The 23,572-nt window shown below is 43.4% G+C and overlaps 1 protein-coding gene across 1 annotated transcript; it reads left to right on the top strand.

The window, feature by feature from the left end:
- The first annotated feature begins 1,689 nt into the window (after positions 1–1,689).
- ZIC5 (Zic family member 5) lies at positions 1,690–21,243 on the top strand. Its single transcript, XM_068267994.1, has 2 exons — positions 1,690–2,812; positions 19,923–21,243. The coding sequence occupies exons 1-2, from the start codon at positions 1,690–1,692 to the stop codon at positions 20,357–20,359; spliced, it is 1,560 nt and encodes a 519-aa protein (XP_068124095.1). The 3' UTR covers positions 20,360–21,243.
- The last annotated feature ends 2,329 nt before the right edge of the window (positions 21,244–23,572 follow it).

Consider the following 23,572-nt stretch of genomic DNA (forward strand, 5'->3'; position numbering starts at 1 on the left):
AACCAGCTCCAACACCCGACCCCTACACATTACCTATTAAAGTTCCAGTAATCAAATAAAGTTGAAATAAACGGTTCATGTGGTCACCTGCTCACTGCAGAGCAAGAAAACTACATCTAGCTAAATATATATATATACTGTTGTGGTCACAGTACAAGAAAACTATATATATCTAGATATAACATGAGTGTAGTGTGTGTCTTAGTGTCTGAAGTTTGATATTCCTAAAATGTCGCCCTGATGTTGAGGTGCATCACATCATTGTGACCTGTATAGTGATGATAGTGGCACACGCCACGCACAGCCGGTCACGTTGTGTTTATTTTTTTAATTTTTTGTCGAAGTACTAATTCACATTGCTAAAGTTATTGCATGCTATTATAGTAATACATACTATTATTCTGTTGCCTAAGAACATTTTGAGATGAGCAGATATGGGCATAGGGGCAAGAGGAAAACGAATGAGTTGCCCACGGCAACAAGAACACTTTTGAGTTCTTGCTATCATTAAGCTCTGAAGATACCCAGATTATCTGTCTGGGGACTTTGGGCTGTTTCCCTTCCAAACATTGGGGCCATCTACGGAGTTACAACCGTCCAAGGATCTGCCACCAGGCACAGCCGCGGTGATGTGCAAAGCGAAGTAGCCATGGCAACCAATCAAAAATTATCTTTGTTCCGTTCCGCCACAGTAATTTTTAGTCTGATTAGTACCTGTGGCGTTTTAGGTTTTTTTTTCTTTTGCACTGCTCATCATTCAGCACTTTAAATAAATAAACTTTAAATTCCATACAATATCTACGTGCCAGTTGTGGCGCTATTAATAGTGACATCACCTAGTATGACCTCTTTTCGGCGAGTCACTAGTACTCCCAATTCTGTCTCTAGTGTTCTTATGCAGAAGCTAAATAAAGAATGAGATGTCAGGGAAACAATGATGCAGAAACATAATTTATTTCATGCTGAATTTCGGGGAACTGTGTTGGTCAGACACAATGTATCTTTATTTAACATATAATGTTCTACATTGATTAGTATAGTTATGGAGCAACATAAGATAATTGTGTGTAGCTGAACAGCAAGCGTCTGCCGTTATCAGTGTCCGGGGGAAGGGGGGGGGGCCCGGGGGGGGGGGGGTCGGTTAGGGGAATGTGTGTTCCTCTGATAGGCCGATTATTACAATACTATAAGTTTTAGCCGCGTAGAGTTTGTCTACACATTACTGGGAACGTTTGGGAATGTATCTCTTTAATTGTATATTTAGTGGAGAAATCGGCGTTGTGCTATATCGGCTAATTAACATCTCTCGGTTAAACGTTGACCCGGGGTGAGTTGTAATAATGGCAGCGCAGTCTCGTGCTCCATGTGCGCGCTGCACGCCTGGCTCTGCTCCCAATGCTGCTTCACTAAACTTTCTCCAAGTCAAACTTTCAGGAGTGGAATGCAGGCTGAGAGCATGGGGGCGGATCCCCGCTGAGCAGCGGCCTGACAGCCAGCCAATGAGACGAGCGGGCCTCCTGCCAATCCTGGCAACCCGTCCAATCCCGGCTGTGCCATTGCTAAACTATATGCCCCCACTGTGAGCCTCCAATGCTGCGCTTTCTGCCAATCGCTGGAGGACAGAGTGGGAAAAGGAATAAGCAGAGTTGGGAGCCAGACAAAAGAAGTTAAAGAACGCTTAATCTACCCATGTTTTTGAAGAATGGTAGAAGGGGAAAAATAACAACAGTAAGTGTGGATGGACTTGATTGTGTAGTGATGGAGCCCCCTTTGAGCAAGAGGAGTCAGACTCTGAGGTTAGCGGATTTGGCAGCGGCTCAAGCCCATCCTCATCAGACTATGACAGGCTTCCCGGGGTTGGGGAGTCATCAAGCTCACTCCCATCCTGCCCACATCCACCCTGGGGAGTTGGGGAGTGACCCTGGAGTTGCCCTGACTCCATTCGGACCTGAGCACATGGCTCAAGCCAGTGCTCTGAAACTTAGTCCATCGCAACATATGCCAGCTCATCCCGAAGCTCAGACAGCTGCTGCATTTGCTTCGCCGGCTACAGTCAGCTACCCCGTGGCTCACTCCCACACTGGCTATACTAGCAGCAGGGACTTTCTCCTCAGGAGAGAGCTGTCCACTTCTGCCATGTTAGGAGAGCAGCATCCGGCCACCAGCTCCCCCCATCACCACCACCACCACCACCCCCATAGTATGTTCATCTCCTCCACTGGTACCTATGGCCACTCCGAGGGAGGAAGCCACCCACTCTTCACTGGCATCCACGACCAGACACCAGGAGTCCATCACCACCCTCTAAATGGCCAGATGCGGCTTGGCTTGACTGGGGAACTTTATGGAAGACCGGAACCTTTCAGACCCGAACACTATGCAGCCTCCTCCATCCACAGCTACAACTCTATGAACTTAAATGTCAACCTTGCTGCAGCTGCAGCTGCCGCCCACCCAGCCGCTGCAGGGGCGTTCTTGAGGTACATGAGGCAGCCCATTAAACAAGAGCTCATCTGCAAGTGGATCGATCAAGAGCAGACCTCCAAAAAAACCTGCTCGAAAACTTTCAGTACAATGCACGAGCTGGTTAACCATGTCACCGTGGAGCATGTCGGGGGACCTGAGCAAAGCAACCACATCTGCTTCTGGGAGGAATGTCCCAGGGAAGGAAAACCATTCAAAGCCAAATATAAACTGGTCAACCACATTAGAGTCCATACAGGAGAGAAGCCCTTCCCATGCCCCTTCCCTGGATGTGGCAAGGTGTTCGCCCGCTCAGAAAACCTCAAAATCCACAAAAGAACTCATACAGGTGGGTATTTTCACTTTTTTTCTCCCTCTCGTGTAGTTCTGCACACGTCCTTAGCCATGTGACTGTTCATGAATAAGTCATTTAGTGTCAGCAGCTCTGAGCTTCTGCTCACGATCAATGCTTGCGGGAAGTCTCCGAGGACTCAGCAACTCGATAAAGCTGCTCCAGAACCACATTTACACCATTTATTCGTGTTGTTGTTGTTGTGATGATTTTCCCAAGCTCTAGGTCTGCAGCCAAGAGTGCATTGAGAATGAAAGAGACCTCGTGTGCTTGGTCAGTGTGCAGAGAGACAAAGGGATGGCTCCAATCCTGTACCGAGAAGAGGTCAGGCTTGCTAAATGCAGCCACATGGCTTTTATTACATGTATAGCATATAGGAGACACAACTGCGATCTCCATACACAGGAATACTACTAGACTGGGGGAAGCATACATTTACACATACACGTGGTATCACTGGAGCAGTCCTAAACCACAATTCACCAAGGGGAGACACCAAACACTTGGAAAACCGGGCTAGCATTATGGTAACTCTTGTCTGCTGACTTTTTACAATTCTCATTAAGTGGAAACTTATTATTCTTTCAAAACATTCAAAAGATTACATGATAACTTCCGAACACGATGGTCTTAGATACAAACTAGTAGCTTTGAGTGGTGGTGTTAGATTACGAGTAAATTCTGCTAAGTTTCTGGATACTATATATAAAATCAATATAGCTCTCGTGTATAGGTTATGGTATATAGAACTTCACACCAGTGGCGTAGCTAAGGAGCTGTGGGCCCTGGTGCAGGTTTTACATGGGGCCCCCCCAAGAACTTTATACATAGCAATTGATACAGCGCACCAAAACTTGCCAAGGACAACCACAGTGTCAGAGGTGCAAGAAGGGGATTGGGAACAGTGTGTTAAGGATTACTACTGTTCAAAGCATCTATAGAAGTGATTATTACCAGCACAGGACAAATAGAGAGCTAATACTGTGATAGAGGGTGGACCCTTCGGGGCCCCTCTGGCCCAAGGGCCCCGGTGCGGTCGCTACCTCTGCACCCCCTATTGCTACGCCCCTGCTTCACACCCTGCAGGAAAACGTGCGAGTTTCCATAAATTGACCTATTATGTACAGCTAATGGTCAGTCGATTGAACAGATCCACAATTTGATAAATGCCCTGAACAAGGCGTGTGTTTACAACATAGAGACAAGTTTACGCTAGGATCTGACGCCCTGGCGTTTTCTGAAGAATTGACAGCCTATTATATTCCAGGCCTCTTAGTAGTAGTCACAGTATAAGGTGATGCTGCCTGAAGAGACAACCCATTTTGATGACACGCTAGCCATGGCTTCCTTTGAGATGCAGGATGAGAGAACTACACACAGCCAGACCTCCTTCCAACATGATCTGGCTCTGCTTGTAACAGTTTGCATATGAGCATCTGTCCCATAATCACTGACGTACTTATAGGGAAAGACACTGAAGCTGTAATTATTAGATGCTTTTCCTGAATGATTTCTCAACATATTGCAGTCATCTGTCTCCCTAGAAAGCCCCACACAGCACTTCAGATTACACTCTCTGGCCAAGTACTCTGCTTACAGCCTGTCTTTCGGATTATTCTACCACAAACGTGGCTGGTTGGAACACCCACATTATTAGGCAGATTTTGCGAGGGATTGTAAGGAGTCAGTGTGCAATAGCTCACTCTCTAGTGATTTGTAATAACACCTAGAATTTTTAAGGTTGTCTACAAGTGGACATGAATGATTTACTAACCCTGTGCCCTTTTCCTGTAACTGGCTAGAACTTGATATGTAAGGGGGGCAAGGGTGCTTTGGCAGTAATACAGCAGGGGGTGTGTGGCGGGAAAGACTCTCAGAGTTATAGGGGTGACGATAGTTGGAGAATATGATAAATGTATACCATAGCTGGGGATACTCAGGTGATGGAGCCCAAGCATTTTGAGTGACAGGTCTGGAGATGCTGGGGCTGGAGATAATGCCCCATAGAGCAAGCCCATGTCTGGATTTAAGGCCTGGAGATATTTGGGTGACAGACGACAGATGTCTGAGCTATAGAAAATGTCTGGCTAAAATAGATGGTGAGGATTTAGTTATTTGGATCAATACATGTGTGAGTGGGCATGCCATGCACTTTGTTAGACTAAATGCGTGGAGTAATAATATAACTTATTAGTAAATACACAATTTTTCCAACCAGCGATAAATAGCATGGATAATATATGTGAGTCCTCGTAGAGGCAGAAATAACAGCTGCATAGAAACTTTAGCCATCCATAGCAGATGATGCTGTGTAATGTATGGAAGAACTATCTCTGCATGACTCGCACAAGGCACTATACAGACTGTCCTGCAGAGTAAGGAGTGGAGTCGTGCCCTGCTGAACTGGGTACCGAATTCACACCCAACGTGCACACACTTCACTCTGCACACGTCTATAGACAAATGCTGCTATAGATTCATGTTGGGAGCGTATGTAGAACTTTACACACTATTTACATTTTAACACATCCAAAATAATCCTGTCGATTAACCGCGTTTAACAAATATGAAAAACAACGAACTGAATGCAGACGGCGCAAATAGAGTGAATTTATACACTTTAAAAACAAAATACATTTTGAACGCCTTTTTCCTATACCTACTGGCTGCCCATTGGCTCTGATATGAGAGCTCTCTCAGGCCTATAGCTCTGCGCATGGCAGATATCAGAGGGAGGGAACATGAATATCAAACATTGATTTCATTTTTATCGATTCCTTTAACAAAATATGAGATGGCAAGTTAGCATTTATCGTTTCTTTTTTCACTTATTGCTGTGATACGTTTGTTAGACTAGATTTATTTATTAAATTAAAAACAGCAGGTAAATAAAGTGCAATAATTTGTCAAGCTGGAATCTGTCAACAACTTGTCATTTGAGGTAAAGATGCATAAATGTGTGTTCCAGAACTGGCAACAATGGGGATCTATGTCTGACCGTCACACGTTTCTGTGTCTGCAGATCACATAAAATCCTTCTACAATTGTTGAAATCGCTACGATTCATTGGCATTAATGAATGGCTTATTTATAGTGTCGGTTAATGAAAATTAATTCGGAATGAGTTAGTATGAAAAGTCTAGGCACTTTTATATAATAGGAAATAAACTGTTTGCATTAGGTATCAAAATTGATGGAGCTTCCACTTTTTTAAATAGGGCTGTAATGCTAATTAGGTTGACATGAGATGGTGGAGGCGGGACGCCATGTTTCTGCATGACCGGTAATTGTTGCATAGGAGGGAGGGAGAGGAGACCCCCGACTCTCCGACTAAACATCCCTGCTAGCCCATCAGTTCCTCAGGCAGAGGATAGTCAGGCCTGTTCAGGCATAAGATCGTTTTACGATCCAAGCATACGATCTACTGAATCGGGATGGTCAATAAGTAGGAATTTATTTCCCACTCAATGCAGCTTTTGTTGCAATTTGTATGCAGATTAAAACTTGATGCATCAAATGGAGTTTTAGATAATTTTACCTGGTCAAATGTCAGCCTGCTTCCAAAATGCAGTCGAATTCACATCAACTCAGAAAAAAACAGCAACTCATTTTCCATCTCTAGTTACCATCTGTATGCAACTTAAAGGGAAATCCCACGCAGACACAGGGAGAACATACAAACTCCTTGCAGATGTTGACCTGGCTGGGATGCAAACCAGGGACCCAGCGCTGCAAGGCGAGAGCGCTAACCACTACACCACTGTGCACTTTACATAGAAATGGTAAGGTTGGATGAAAAAGATTGGATCATTATTGGTCACCATTTAGAGCTGGGATCACTGTCAATCGCTAGCGATTTCCCTAAACGCTCTGCCAATGAATGGGATAGATTCCACTACAGCAATTGTGATTAGGCTAATCACAATGGCAGGACTTATGCATGGGGAGCATTTCCATTCTGATGTATAGGAGCAAAGAAATCACTCCTAAAATCACTTGCAAAGCGCTATCACAAATCGCTAGCGATTGCAATAGTGTTTGCGCTTTGCAGTGGGTCCCAGGCCTAAGTGAGAAGTCTATGGAGGCTGCCATATTTATTTTCTTTTAAACAATACCAGTTGCCTGCGAAGCAGGTCACTTCGGTGCCGGCATGGTGTTGTGTAGCACCTGACATTGGCACAGCTATAGTCTGCGCCTGCGTAGCTGTAATTCTGTGCTGGCAATAGCTACACCCTGAATTACGTGTCCCCCCAAGTTCTTATGACTCGGAGGGAGAATAGTATTTCGCTCTGCCCGGAATTTCAGCGCCAGCATGGTGAGCCATCATTCAGTCCAGCTAATCGGCAGCGTACTAATACATACGCAGATGCCTGGCAGCCTTGCTGGTCTATTTGGCTGCAGTAATGTCTGAAACAAGCATGCGGCTAATCTTGTCAAATTCGTCAGAAACACCTAATCTGCATATGTTTGTTCATGGTCTGTAGCTAAAAGTATTAGAGGCAGAGGATCAGCAGGGCTGCCAGGCAACTGGTATTGCTTAAAAGAAAATTAATATGGCAGCCTCCACATACCTCTCACTTCAGGTTCCCTTTAAAGAAGAAAACCATGGTGTATTAAATGCAAATATCCATCTAGTTATATGAGTTTCTGCAATTATTCTTCCAATTCCAGTTATCTTTTGCTGTGACAGATTAATTAACAGTATCTTCTGTTCCTGTAAACATTGGATATGGTGCAGTGACATTACATGGACTTGTAGAAAGTGCTTGGCACCTCCTGCTATGTTAATAATGGTAAGCAGTCTCTCCCAGGTACAGCCCAGCCATTCAAGCATCTTTTTTTTTTACATTATTTATCTACAAAGCTAGGATTACACCAATATACTATGTCAGTGTATCTGTTGCTGTGCAGATGCCCTTTTCAGGCTAGGTTCACAGTGGGAAGTCGCATTGCATGCAATGCAACAGAATGTAAAAGTCATACCACACATTATCCATGCATTGCATTGCATTGCATACAGTGAAGCATACAGTCACTAAAAAGTTAAGTTTGATGTCACTGTTAATGTATGCGTTTCTTTTTCTGTCGCACACCATTACATCACACCATAATGTCTGCACTGTGATGATCACATAGGTGGTGCATTGCAGTGGGATAGTCCGCGTTACCATGCAGCCGTTACACTGCACTGCATCGCATCATTGTGACCATAGCCTCAGCGGAATGGCATCTTGGCAATGGCAGATTTATACATGGGCCCTTACGTTTTCTCCTAGGAGACAATTTTTATCTTCTGTTTAAAATATAATTTCAGCACTCAGCAATAAATAAAAGTAGCAAAAATAGGCGAAAAAGTACTGTCAAAAGTATTCTGAGTATTTTCTTGCTTACTGGTGGCCTAAAAGGCATTTTATTGATGAGGTGTGAAAATATCACCTAAGAGAAAACTTAGGAGAAAAAGGCAATTGAATAAGGGCCACTGTGTACTAAAAATGCAAGCAGCAGTGCATTGAGCGTTGCAACAGATGTGCTGTGTAGCATGCGTGTTACTGCACACGTTATCCAGAAAGGCACTGCAGAAAGTCACTTTGGGTAATATGGTCCTTTCAGTGGCGTAGCTAAGGAGCTGTGGGCCCCGGTGCAAATTTTACAATGGGGCCCCCCCAAGTACTCTATACTTAACAATTGATGCGGCGCACCAAAACCTGCTAATGGCAACTACAGTGTCAGAGGTGCAAGAAGGGGAAGGGGAACAGTTTGTCAATGATTACTACCATTCCATGTATCTATAGAAGTGATTATTATGGGCACAGGACCAAGAGAGAGCTAATACTGTAGTTGAGGGAGGGCCCTTCGGGGCCCCTCTGGCCCAAGGGCCCCGATGCAGTCGCAACCTCTGCAACCCCTATTGCTACGCCCCTGGGTCCTTTACAAGAAGATATGAGCACAGGCAGTGTGTCCACATGCAGCAACACGCAAAGTGTGAACATACCCTGAATGGCACAACATCTGGGCAGCACCTGCATACAGTAACATTTCATGGACACACTTATCAATAGTTACACATCACATATGTTATTCCTATTCAATGCCTAACCCAGTCACAGTTCATAGAGTACTCCCTTTTGGCTGGCTTAACAATCAGGCAACAAGAATGCAACACAGCGGAGGGGAAAATTTGCATCATGCGTTGCCTGTGCTGTGCAATGCATACAGTGAAAAAGTAGCCTAAATTTGATACTGAGGCCTGGTGCACACCAAAAACCGCTAGCAGATCCACAAAATGCTAGCAGATTTTGAAACGCTTTTTCTTATTTTTCTGTAGCGTTTCACCTAGCATTTTGCAGTGTTGTGAAATGTTTTTGGTGTAGTAGATTTCTGATATTGTTACAGTAAAGCTGTTACTGAACAGCTTCTGTAACAAAAACGCCTGCAAAACCGCTCTGAACTGCCGTTTTTCAGAGCTGTTTGCGTTTTTCCAATACTTACCATTGAGGCAGAAACGCATCCACAATCCAAAAAATGCCTCACCCCGGGAGTATGCGTTTTTGCAAAATGCCTCCCGCTCTGGTGTGCACCAGCCCATTGAAATACATTACCCAAGCGTATCCGCAGCTGCAAGCGGATCGCAAAACGCAGCCGAACCGCTCTGGTGTGCACTAGGCCAGAGACTTGAGAAGACTTCAATTTGCATATACTGTTCTCTAGGAGTATCCTCATGCTAGGTACACACAATACAATTTTCTGACAGATTTACGGTCAGATCGACTATTTCCAACAAGTCCAATCTGATTTCTGATAGATTCTCCATAGAAGTGAATGGGAAAGTGAATGGGAAATCAGATCGGACCTGTAGGATCGGTACCCCCCCCTTCCCCCCCCCCCCCCCCCCCACACACACACACATATGTACACTCACCCAAAACAGGTTTACTTGATCAAATACAGGTGAAACTCAAAAGATTAGAATATTGTGCAAAAGTTATTTCAGTAATTCAGCTTTAAAAGTGAAACTCATATATGAAATAGGAACCCTTTGCAGGCCTTTTGGATTAATTTGCATTAGAGTCTGACACTTTGAGCCTAGAATATTTAACATATACACACAATACTCTAATGGTCTGAGATGTTGATTTTGGGGTTTTCATAAGCTGTAAGCCATAAGGCTTGAAATATCTTGCTTTGCATGTAATGAGTCTATTTCATATATTAGTTTCACCTTTTAAATTTAATTAATGAAATCAGTGGACTTTTGCATGATATTTTAATTCTTCGAGTTTCACCTGTACAAGTGATGGCTGTTAGTTTGTAGTTAGTACATATGACAACCACCCGTGATGTCTTGTCTAGAGGCCACAACTAGGGTCTTATTCTTTTGTATTTATATAGTGCTAATATCTGATGCAGAACTTTACAGAGTTTATACTTATGTCGCTAGGAGCTCACAGTGTAATCCCTACTACAGTCGCAGCCTATTGTCCTTATCATAGTCTAAGGCCAATTTAAGGAGGAACCAATCAAAGTATTTGTATGTTTTGGGGGGTTGAGGAGGACCTGCAAACAGAGGGAAAACATTCAAACTGTTTGCATGAACTGTCATGATCAGACATGAACCTGGGTTTAAAGCAGACCAAACTGAGAAATTAGGTCACGTTGAGTGGCCACCACTGGGAAATGATGATGTCATTTCTAGTGGCCACCACTGGGATGTGATGAGGTCATGTCCGGTGGCCACTAATTGGAAATAATGATGTCATGTCTAGTGGCCACAAATGATGTCATGTCTAGTGGTCATCAGTGGGAAGTGATGAGGTCAAGCCTCATGGCCACAGCTGGAAATGATAGGTTGTGAAATAGCTGCTATAATTAACAAAATGTTCTTTAATGGCCCATACTAACGGGCAACTTTTTGGCCTGTCGCCAGCACACGTGAGCGTGTGCGAGACAGGCCGGCGACAGCTCCTCGCCAGGTCCCTCCGCATACACACGCGGAAGAGGGACCAGCGGTGCGACGGAAGCTGTCGCCGACGTTCCTACTCCCCCCGCCGGAAGTTCCGTATTCCTTTATGTATGTTGCTGTCGCTAGTCCGCGTGAGTAGTCCGCGTACTCACGCGGACTAGCGACAGTTGCGGTGGCAACTGTCGCCAGGCGATTGAGCGGTTCAATCGCCTGGCGACATCAGCGATGGGCGACAGTTCGGGGTGCGCGCCCGTGAGTATGCGGCGTTGCACGGGCGCGCACCCCGAACTGTCGCCCATTGCTGATGTCGCCAGGCGATTGAACCGCTCAATCGCCTGGCGACAGTTGCGGCGACAATTGTAGCCCGTGAGTATGGGCCATAAAGGATTCCTCTTTAATTTTCTTCCTAGTTCAGCAGATTGGCGTGACACAGGAAATAAGTATTACACTATTTTCTCCATAGAAAAGGAATAGTTAATAATTTATTTAAACAATATTTCTGAACAATTTTGAAAATATTTTCCTGCACCATCATTTACTGCAAACATTGCATTGCAGTTCATATTTACTGTTAGGAATTTAGAAAGATTATTCCAGGAAATGTTGGGTGAATGGGCAGCCCTGATGTGGCCAGTGGACAAAGAGTAGAAATACATTACCCTAGCGGATCCGCACCCGCAAGCAGATCGCAAACCGCAGCGGAAATGCTCCGGTGTGCACTAGGCCTCACTGAAAATCTGATAAATCAAAATTATTTAATGAACTAAAGGATGGAGACAACAATGTAGCTACAAAGATTACCAGTAGCATCCAACTGAAATCAGAGGTATGAATTCACTTAACATTAGTAGTAGGTGGAGAGGTTGTTTAGGTTGGCACTGCAGCAGGAATTTGTACCTAAGCAAGGAGCTGGTAGACCCCACGTTGCCTATCACACCTCTGGGTTTGGCTGCGTGCTCTGGTCAGTAGATAAGTCACATACTGTATAGGAGAAGGAGAGAGAGGAGAGGAGGCCGGCACTGCAGTCAAAAATTTATTCCATGGTGTAAAAAAGAGGTCATACAAACGCAAAACATGTGTTCATTGCAAAATTGTGACATACCATTCTGTAGGCTGTGTGGGTAGCGGTGGGTGCTGGGTACTATCGCCTGACGGCCGTTTCGCGCAAAAAAGCGCTTCCACGGAGGCTCCTATTCACTTAACATTAGCATGCACAAGCATATGCTCAAATTATTATATTTCCAAAATTACAATCTCAGAGTGTCTGATATTCGTACTAAGCTATGAACCACTAAAGCTGTATACAGCACATTAAAGTTTTGTAGATGTAGATTACTAATTACACCAAGCAAAACGCTGAATGACTAAGTAAACACATTTTAGCCTATGGTTGAAAATACCTGAATGGCTTCATATTTTGTGTATTCAGTCAAAATGTATTTTTAGAATTTCTCTGCTAGAATTTTTTTTTTTGCTACACTGGTTTTGAGTGATTTTGACAATATTGTTTATTTACATATTACAGATATATATTACATGCTTCATCTAAGACTACACCTGGGTTGATTTCCAGTACAATTGATCACTTTCATTGAACCTACCAGCGATCTGTTGTTCACCAACAAACTCAATTATTTTTTATTACAGACAGGTCCATGATGGAGAGGTTGATTGGGCATTTTGGAGAATTTTTGTTGAGTGGGTGGAAGGGGGCATTGCATTAAGTGGGACAACACTGGTGGTATTTGTATTGATTATTGATCAAATTCTATAGTGCTACACAAGACAATTGCACTATATAAATGATTATTATTAATAACAATAGTTTTACTGAAATCTAAGAGTGATTCAATAGAACAAAGTAGTACATTGATCACCAATGCCCAATCAATTTATGATTGGGGAGTAATTGATTTGTTATTGGAGCAGGACACTATCAAAATGGTTGTAGTTAGCTTCAGCTATTTTGATCTCATGCAGTTTTTAGCTGAAATTACTTTTAAAGAGCCCAATAGTCATTAAGTACACTGGCACTCTACTTGCCTTGGCAAGACTTCTCCAACTTGGAAATGCCCCAATGTAATCATTGTTCATCACTGATTGTCCCAGGTTCACACACACTCAGTAACCTATGGCACCGCATCATTTGGTAAAATCTGAGAAGAGCATACACTGCTTCTGGAAGAAATAATAATAATAATAATAATAATAATAAATAGTGCAAGCACTTGTATGTTCTGCAAGGTGGTTTTCTCAGCTCCAGAAAATGTATCCTTACATGTATATGATTAAGTGAATTCCTTATATACCGTAGCTTCTACATGAGCACATCACTATCAAACTGATGGAATATTTGGAGCCACTGACATGAATGTGTTGTTCCCCCTTTTCCTGTCGATAAGAGTTTCATTTCCTGCTGGGAAAACAAGTGTCTCAGTAGTGGGACGGTCAGGACATCCACCTAGACCGTTCAGAAGCAGAGTTGGTTTACCATTTTACAGTATTTTGTAATGCAACATTTGATTGGCTGTAAATTCCTTCTGAAAACGAGCATGGCATTTGCCTGGCGTTTGGTCGCTTTTTAGCTTTTCTGCTGCTGCTTCATGACGATTGCAACTGCCAGGTTAACGCCATGTCTTAGATAAAATCAAATGTAAGTTGTAATTGTGATGTAACATGTGGTGGCAGTGACCTGTATAAATAGGAAATATAACCTAAGATCACGACTAAACACACTAGCTATTTACAGTGCAGTGTCTAGAAGTTAACTGCAACTGCTTCTCACATACATTCAGCTCAGGGATGGATAGGTGTAAGATGCCCAATATGCTGCTCTTATCATTGTTTCCTATACTACTGAGATGTGGGGGTAATGATGAAAATATAATAACGATAAAAATAATACAAAATATTACATTTATAGTAAATTTCAAGGGACCTGGCCAAGTAGTTTACGATATCAGAAGTTTACTAAATCATAATTCTTCTTACATTGTATATTGATAAAGGTGCATTTGCTGGTACCTGGGGACAGGGTTTGTAATAATAATAATAATAATAATAATAATAATAATAATAATAATAATAATAATAATAATAATAATAACAGTAATATGGATTCATATTTAAAATCGTTAAATATGAATTGGTATTCATGCAATTATACTAGAAAATGAAAATGGGAAGGTGGTGATTCAAAACAAAAAACAAATTTGGATTTTTTTAAATGTATTTATTTATTTTTGTGGGCAGGCTGTTTTTTTATTGTTTTATTTGGATTAAGAATTAGAAAGTACACATCGAACAGCCCTATCGTTCATTAGTATACGTGTATTTCATTATTTATTTTTCGTGGACCTTAGTTGTTCATTATACTAGAATGATCTGTGTAGAGGAAGATCTGCGCATGTATGAGCAGCCCAGGCATCCCTGCAGCATGCTCTCAGAGTGACAGGCCAGTGAGCAAGTTTATGACCTTAGCAAAGCAGGCTTTCTGAGTGCGAGACGTAGCAGTACATTTAGTGCTAGACTAGCATCTGCATTATTAGCAGAGGAGTGATGTGACAGGCATGGGATTGCGCTAGCATCCAGTGCCTGGATACAATTATTACTTCGTAATTATAGGGATGCTGAAAGAAGTATATTGTTGATAAAGATAGTGAAGTGGCTGAGCCTGTGAAGGTGAGAATCACAGATCCGGGACTACACTGACAGGGAACATATGCTTTAGGATAATAAATAGGAGAAGCATTAGTGATATTGTTGTATAAGATTGAACCATTTTACAAGCCGATGTGTGAGGAGACTGACAATGAAGGATACAGTAATGATGGAGCTGTTGTGTGACTGTAATGTGGGGTTTTAGGAGGGTGTTATGTATGTGTGAACGAGATCTTTGTTAGTGCATTATGGCATCACTGATGTTGGTATGATACTAATAATACAACAACCACATCATTTTAAACTCCCGCAAGCTGAATAAAATATTCAATCACAACCTGATATGACCTAAGAAACTATTACTGTATGTATGGAATAAAGAGGAAATAGTTTGATGCTTGAATATCAATGTTTATTATGAGGAGTTTCTGTTTTCAGCCTGGTGAAGTTGGCAGAGGGTTGTGGTAGGTCTTATGCACATATAATTAGGAGCTTCTGCTCTTGTAAAGCGAACCGTTTTCCATTTCCTGCAACCTTCTACATACACTGCAAATGATATAGTGCATCGAAAGTAAAAAGAACCGGTCAGATCGGTTATTAGACATTATGGCGGTAGGGTGGAATTAGACGTGGAATTAGGGAATTGCATTGCTGTCACCATCATTTGATCTCTTTCAGTCACTATCATATTTTATATCACTATCATATTTTATTTCAGTCTTGTTGTGCTTGTGTGGCATGCAGTACAGCTTCCAGCAATCAGGAGCCAGAGGAGCACATCTGCTTTTCTGCTGCTGATTACTCGGCACGGCCTACAACATACTAGTATATGTTTAGCTTACTAATAACGTAGAAGAAACGTCGGACAAAGCGATACCTGTCCAAAGAAAACTTCATGGCAGAAATGGCACTGCAGGAAGGTTGAATGTATAAAGTCGCTGTTCATTAGTGTGTCTGGGACTGTGTGTATACCTCATGTTCTAAAGAGGGATATGTTGGCCCTATATCAGTACATAGAGGGAGCCATCTGACATGCGCACTATGGGGATATTGCCAGCACCTGGGAGGAATAAGAAACCAGAGGAGAGCTTTAGGAAAAACGAAGCCACGTAGTTATTAGTGATGGTACTGTGGTGGCTTGGTTAGTAGGGGGTCTCTGCAACGGTAATGATCCTCTCTGGAAATGGGTGATTTTGTGATCTATATATTCTCAGACACTCAGATAATCCATTGGTCTGGCATGACTTGTCAGCTTACACTATACTGTCTCCTCCATAGAGAGAGGTGACATTAAACGGGACCTGAACTCTTGCACAAGACAGAAAGAAAACAGAAATGCACCCTGCATGTATTTAGCGAGTTTAGTCTGTCTAATCCCCCCTCATCTGTGTCTAATCGCAAATTGTAATTTGATCTCTCTCGTCTGTCTCACCTGACTGCCACGGCAGATAAGCTAATTTGAAAGGACATGATGTTAACAATATGTCTGCTTCCATGAATCAGGAAGTAGAAACAGTGCAGATTTATTGTAGGATTTGCATCAGCTCTAACAAAGAAATGTTTTTCTTTAAAGGCTAGTATGCTGTTGCGTATCTTTTAGAGCAGAGAGGACGTTCTGAGTTTAGGTCCGCTTTACATTGCAGTTGAGAAGTCCTTGCACAAGCCACTGGTGACAGACTATAAGCTTGCTCCGCTTGTATGGAGTGGAGCAGACAGGCAGAAGTGACACTGGATGTAGACCTTGTGTCAGCTTGGCCTGACAGGACTGACTCTGATACCCTGTATCATTATATTTCATTCTATTAGGCCTGTCATGTGAACTGAGTTGCTGTTTGACGTGGTCTTGAGATGGAATTGCTGACAGTAGCGATTGAATTACAGGACACGATACAAGTTTGGGGCATGCCAGATAAACACACCCCCGAGGCTGATCTTCACAAGCACTTTCACTGTTAAGCAAGGCGGAAAGCTATTAAAATAGATTTGCTGTAGATTTCTTGGCGTAGAATTGCCTGGGGTAAGCAGATAGGGTACTAGCAGTCTACTGTTCCTTGTATTAGTGTCGCTTGCAGTGACATTATAATATGTTTATAATAACCCGAGATTGAGACGCAAGTGTCAAATATTAAATGACCGTTCCAATCAAATTAGAACGTACTGTATAGCCAGAAAATCTCCGAGTAGCTGTCGGCACATAGGCACTGCTGCTGAAACACATTGGACATTTATTAGGTACACATCACTTTGTAGTTGTGGTTCAGACTCAGAGTGACACACATTGGCACACATCACTTTGTAGTTGTGGTTCAGACTCAGAGCCTGCTCATACCTAGTACTCCTATTTAGAGTAAAAGTTTCAGGTCTGCATGGTGCATGCACACAGGAGGATGCTGCAGTCCCAAACACTCTGAACCACAACTGAACAGCCATGTACTGTATACCAGAGTCTGCTCATAGTACTCTTCTAAACAGTAATTGGCCCAGTTCTGCATGGCGCAGACACACAGGAGGATTCTGCAGTCCTAGACACACATTGGCACATGCTGTGCAGCTGTGGCTCAGAGTCTGCTCATACAGCAGCACCCCTGGATATAGTAATAGGCCCAGTTGTGCATGGCGCAGACACACAGGAGGATTCTGCAGTCTTAGACACACAGTGGTACACTGCTGTGTGCAGTTGTGGTTCAGAGTTTGCTCATAGTACCCCTGGATAGAGTAATAGGCCCAGTTCTGAATGGTACCAGCACACAGGAGGATGCTGCAGTCCTGAACACACATTGGTTCACTATATAGCTGAGACTGCTCATAGTACCCTTGCATAGAGTAAACAGGCCCAGTTCTGCATGGTACCAGCACACAGGAGGATGCTGCAGTCCTAGACACACATTGGTACACATCACTGTGTAGCTGAGACTGCTCATAGTACTCCTGTATAGAGTAATAGGCCCAGCTCTGCATAGTGCCTGCACACAGGAGGATGCTGCAGTCCTATACACACATTGGTACACACCACTGTGCAGCTGTGGTTCAGAGTCTACTCGTAGTACCCCTGTATAGAGTGAACAGGCCCAGTTCTGCATGGTGCAGACACACAGGAGGATGCTGCAGTCCTAGACACACATTGGTACACATCACTTTGTAGCTCAGACTGCTCATAGTACCCCTGGTATAGAGTAAACAGGCCCAGTTCTGCATGGTACCAGCACACAGGAGGATGCTGCAGTCCTAGACACACATTGGTACACATCACTGTGTAGCTGAGTCTGCTCATAGTACCCCTGTATAGAGTAATAGGCTCAGTTCTGCAAAGTGCCAGCACACAGAAGGATGCTGCAGTCCTAGACACACATTGGTACACATCACTGTGTAGCTGAGACTGCTCATAGTACCCCTGTATAGAGTAATAGGCCCAGTTCTGCATGGTACCAGCACACAGGAGGATGCTGCAGTCATAGACACACATTGGTACACACCACTGTGCAGCTGTGGTTCCGAGTCTACTCGTAGTACCCCTGTATAGAGTGAACAGGCCCAGTTCTGCATGGTACAGACACACAGGAGGATGCTGCAATCCTAGACACACATTGGTACACATCACCAGGGGCGCCTCTAGCCATTTTGTCACTCCAGGCGAGAAAACCTGTGGCGCCCCCCCCCCCTTCAGCCACATGAACCCCCCCCCCGCGCACACACACACACACAATATTATACTATAATGATAAAGGCTGCTCGTCCCTCGCCATCTCCCTGGGTGACTCCTGTCACCTGCAGTTGTCCCCGAAAGCCTGGCTGCACTCCATCACGCATGTGTGGCTCGCCAGGCGTGCTCCCGTCCCTGTACTTGTACTGCGCAAGCACAGATCGCGCCCAGGGACAGAAGCGCACCTGGAAGGGCCGCACATGTGTGACTGAGCGCAACTCGGCCAGGCTTTCGGGGACAATTATGGGTGACTGGAGTCACCCAGGGAAATGGCAAGGAACGAGCAGCCCTAACGTGTTTAAGGAAGCCTACGGTAAGTATTGTACCAAAGACGCTGCTCGTCTCTGGACTTTAAACAACAACATTTCTTTGTTACAGCTGATACAAATCTTAAAATAAATCATCACTTGTTCTACTTCCTGCTTTCATGGAGGCATACATATTGTTAACATCCTGTGCTTTCTAATGAGCTTATCTGCTGTGGGGGCATGGCAGTCAGGTAACACAGGGAGGATCAAATTACAACTTGCGATTACTAATAAATGAGGGGGAATGAAACAGGCTAAATCTAAATACATACAGGGTGCATTTCTCCACATGTTCCTTCTGTCCTGTGTAAGAGTTCAGCTCACATCATCACAACTGTCTTTAGCCTACTAGTATGGGCTCGCTTACCTTAGCTGCCTCAGCATGCAGCCACTTGTTTGGGGGTCCGGGAGGAGAAGGGGGAGAGAGAGAGCAGAACACATGCCAAGGGGGGGCTCAGCAGGGGGCACAGACACAGTAGTCGTGCTCGTGGTGCAAGCTCCCTGTCCCCTCAGGCATGCAGCGCCGGCGCCAGCCAGGAGAGTCACGCTGGCTTCAGGCGGGGGGCGGAGTTAGAGGCGGCGTCGCACACGCAGTAAACAAACTGCGACTGCTGCTAGGGAGAGGAGCGGTGGGCGGGCAAGGAGATTTGGAGGAGGGGGAGTCGGGACTCTCCACCGAGACTCTATTGGCTGGGCCTGGGCGGGGGGGGGGGGGGGGTCATAGAAGCGGCAAAGGCAGAGAGAGCACCACGTGGTGTAAATAAACCACGAGCGCCGCCGCCGACAAGCGCAGCTGATTTTAAGAGCGGCGACCAGCCGCACGCAGTCTAACCCCCCTCCACAGCAGCGCGCCCCCCTCCCTTCATGCCGCTCCAAGCACCTGCTTGTAATGACAGCAGGTAAAGGCGCCCCTGCACATCACTGTGTAGCTGAGACTGCTCATAGTACCCCTGTATAGAGTAAACAGGCCCAATTCTGCATCATGCCAGCACACAGGAATATGCTGCAGTCCTAGACACACATTGTTACACTACTGTGCAGCGGTGGTTCAGAGTTTGCTCATAGTACCGCTGGATAGAGTAATAGGCCCAGTTCTGCATAGTGCCAGCAGACAAGAGTATGCTGCAGTCCTAGACACACATTGTTACACTACTGTGCAGCGGTGGTTGAGAGTCTGCTCATAGTACCCCTGGATAGAGTAATAGGCCCAGTTCTGCATGGTGCCAGCACACAAGAGTATGCTGCAGTCCTAGACACACATTGTTACACTACTGTGCAGCGGTGGTTGAGAGTCTGCTCATAGTACCCCTGGATAGAGTAATAGGCCCAGTTCTGCATGGTGCAGGCAAACACATATAATGATGATGATGCAGACACACATTGGTGCATGTCTTTTTGAACTCCTGGTACAGTTTTTGCATGTTATGTTATTGTGGTTTTGACAAACCTGATAATTTATATTGCTTTCACTTTCTATAGGAGAGAAACCCTTTAAATGCGAGTTTGATGGTTGCGACAGGAAGTTTGCCAATAGCAGTGACAGGAAGAAGCACTCTCATGTACACACCAGTGACAAGCCATATTACTGTAAAGTTAGAGGGTGTGACAAGTCGTACACTCATCCGAGCTCTCTGAGGAAGCATATGAAGATACACTGCAAGTCCCCTCCAGGCTCCCCCTCTGCCCTGAACTACTCTGCTGTGACTACTCCAATAGATGCCTCGCTGTCCCCTACTCAAGACCAAGTCAGGGGGCGCTCTGCCAACCTTTCCCCTCCGGTCACCAATCTCAACGAGTGGTATGTGTGCCAGGCTAGCGGGGGTCCCAACAACCTGCACACACCTTCCACCAATGCTGACTCCACAGATACTGAAGATGAAGAAACTTACAGGAACTCTGAGAGAACTATACGCTAGCCTCCACCACACACATGGACGTCTAACGACTCCTGCCTCCCCCAAGCTTGACACATGGACGCAGACATCGCCTTTTGGGGCCTCACTATTTATTTTGTAGACCAGAAGGTCCTCAAACACTTGAATAAAGCGTGTGCTTCATCGTTAGATCTGCACCAATATGGCATCCTCAACAAACTGGCTGTTTTCTGGGATAGATGCCCGGCATTAGCAAGGAGGATAAACAGATTATCATACTGCCAATGCAATGCATTTTTATTAGCAGGCTGGATACTGTACAGAATGACAGAGCTCAGTCTAGTGCCTAGCCCATATCCATCCACGCTGATCAGGCACATTGCTGTTCAGAGACATGGACTGTTTTACACACCATCCTAGGGTACAGATATTGTCGGTTCCACCTTGTCTTCTGAGCTCTGAGATCCAATGAGATAATAATAATACACCTTCTATATATTTGCGACAGTCTATGAAAACTGCATTTGTATACTGACTTGAAAGAGATATTTTTTGGTTTCCATTTTGCTAAGTTATTTATTACTGTAAAAAAAGACATTACTCCATTCCTCCATTGTTTTGTTTGGACATGATGCATTGCTGAATCCGATCTGGTGTACATTAAATGTAATAATCATCAGATTGAAAAGCCCTTGAATCCAATATGTCTTAGCTTGTTTCCAAATGTTAATAGGAATCAAATCACAAGCTGTTTTCACTTATGGAAATGGTTTATTTTTCATTATTTCATAAAAGACCTTAACAGTTTTTAACCTCGTTTCAACTATAATTACAAGCTGTAATGGAAGGGATTGGAACCAATTAGACGGAATGGTACTTAATGATGCATTAAATCATGGAAAAAGCACTGTACAGGGACCAATATGAAAACAATATATATATATATATATATATATATATATATATATATATATATATATATATATATATATATATATATATATATATATATATATATATATATATATATACATATTAGCGTTGCAGATTTATGTGATGTTATAATCATTTTGCCAGGAAGACATACTATTTGGCAAGTAAACCCATTAATTGCAAGGGATAAGGGATTGTAGCTACAATACTATATATTGCTGTCACTTCTAACATTTAGCTGACTTGAGTGCACTTATGATGACAGCAAACACGGAATATTTCTCAGGTAAAACAGAGAGACGCATTAATCATGTACATGCAGATTTGTAGCATTGAATTTTATCACCCAATTCCCCAAGTAGCAATGTCACAAAGTGCTGTAAAGCTGGGTCATAGACCTTTGCTGTCAGCCCCATACATCTCAAGCCTCTGCTATTATTATGCCACTGTCCAGATTATACAAACTACTAAAGACTACTAATTTACCCTCAGAGACTAGATTTCTAGCTGGTAGACTGCCCTTCCCTGGGGTGTATAGAAGCCTGTTGTGTATGATGTGATCGATTGTGCTAGTCTTGTCGTTGTTGATAAAGTGTATGTGAATACTGTGATTTTGTACAAGTTGAATTAATTTATTTTTATTCTGGATTCTGCTTTTTTTTTAATTATTATTATTTTTTTGTCTTCTGGGAGAGCGCTCATACACCAAAGACTTACACTTCTTTATGATGAAATATTGGTGTTTGAACCTGTGTCGTTTTTTTAAAGACAAGTCATGAAAGTGAGAAGAGAATCTAAGAAATATATATATTATATATTTTTTTTCATTTTACTTGAATCATTGTGACGTGACAGGTACTCTTCCTGCATGTGTGCTGTGCAGTTTGATACTGATCTCATACATATAGTCCTGTACTAGTGCAGTGCTACTGTCACTTGTCTGTGTGTCATGTTCAGTGGGTAAAGAAACTGTACAATTCCTCTGCAAGAGACACATTTTAAAGAAGAAAAAAAAGCTATACAAACATCTTAACAACATTCGTTGTGTTTACTTTTCATTTTTAATACAGTTGAAATAAAGTAAATTAAAAGAAGTCTCCTTCTCTATCATTGCAAGTTTACAGCTCTAAGTTACCACATGAAAGCAGCATTTCTGCCACATTTAATGTGTAGGGGGGAGGGGGGGAGGGAGTAGCTGATCTGGACCCGTGTGTAGAAGTCCCGTTAGGAGCAGACCAGCAAGTATGGACCAGTTCACCTAACTCTCTCTTTAATTTAATGTATTTTATTTTCCTCTACACATTCCACAACAGCATGGATACTGCTTTATTATTTTTCCATTTTTTGGGTCTGCTGGAAGTTAAAAAGCTTTCAGCTGAATGGGACTGAGAAGAGAACCGTGTGAGCCTCCACTTGGAATACAGGCAAAAACAAACATTCTAACATTAGAAATTAATTGGCTGCACACGCAATCCGGAGTGCAGCTCAAACTAAGCAAAATATTTGCAAATCCAGCTCAGTGTTATTTAATATTTGCTCAGCTAATAAGCCACCAAGTGTTATTTATGGTGGTACTTAACGCTGGTTTTAAGTGAGTTCTCAAAATGTCAATAGCAGTTTCATCAAAAGGTTAGTGTGTGCCTCAGTCACTTGTGCTAGATGTGCTAAAGGTGACGGAGAGCTAAAAAGAGATGGGCTTTCAAGCAGATTGTCGGCAGCCAAACACAAGGAACGAGAGAGGACTTCTAAATGCAGCCTCTAATCAATGGAGAAACTTATAGCTGTCTAATGAAGTTTCCTGTGAAAGGGAGGGCAACACAAAGCCACGCAGACATGAATCATCCATGGGAAATATAAAGGATAAAAGATATGTGACAATGAGGAGAGCTTGTATTGAGGAGAGAAAACAAGTTTCCCCCTCTTGCTCGCAGCCCCTAGTGTTGTGTGTCCAGCCTATAGAAGCTCCACTGACCACTGCACGTTCTACCCCCACATCAAAGCCACACAGTCCAGAGCGGAAGGCTTGGCGCTTGGACAATCTTCATGGTGAGTTAGGCTTTCTATGGCACTTGGCAAGCAAGACGTTCCCTTCTGGGTTGAGGCCAATAAAGCCACTTAGCTGGACATCATCAAAGACTTCACTTCTGCTTACAAAATATAGCTGTTCCTTATATAACTCTGATTGTATCCATAGATATTAACTGACACCCAGCTCCAGGACCTAGGCTATTTTGTTTTATTTTCTGTCATGTTTTTTTTTCAGTGAGATCATATTTTTTATTACAGTAGTATTTATATGAAATAATGGTTTTGCCTTTTTTG

Source organism: Hyperolius riggenbachi, chromosome 2 (assembly GCF_040937935.1).
Source record: "Hyperolius riggenbachi isolate aHypRig1 chromosome 2, aHypRig1.pri, whole genome shotgun sequence".
Taxonomy (NCBI): domain Eukaryota; kingdom Metazoa; phylum Chordata; class Amphibia; order Anura; family Hyperoliidae; genus Hyperolius; species Hyperolius riggenbachi.

What these genes read in the sequence shown, in the direction of transcription:
- ZIC5 (XM_068267994.1), top strand. Translation starts at nt 1,690, where the DNA reads ATGTTTTTGAAGAATGGTAGAAGGGGAAAAATAACAACAGTAAGTGTG. An exon ending in CCACAAAAGAACTCATACAG is followed by an intron (nt 2,813 to 19,922) that starts GTGGGTATTTTC and finishes CACTTTCTATAG; the next exon opens with GAGAGAAACCCTTTAAATGC.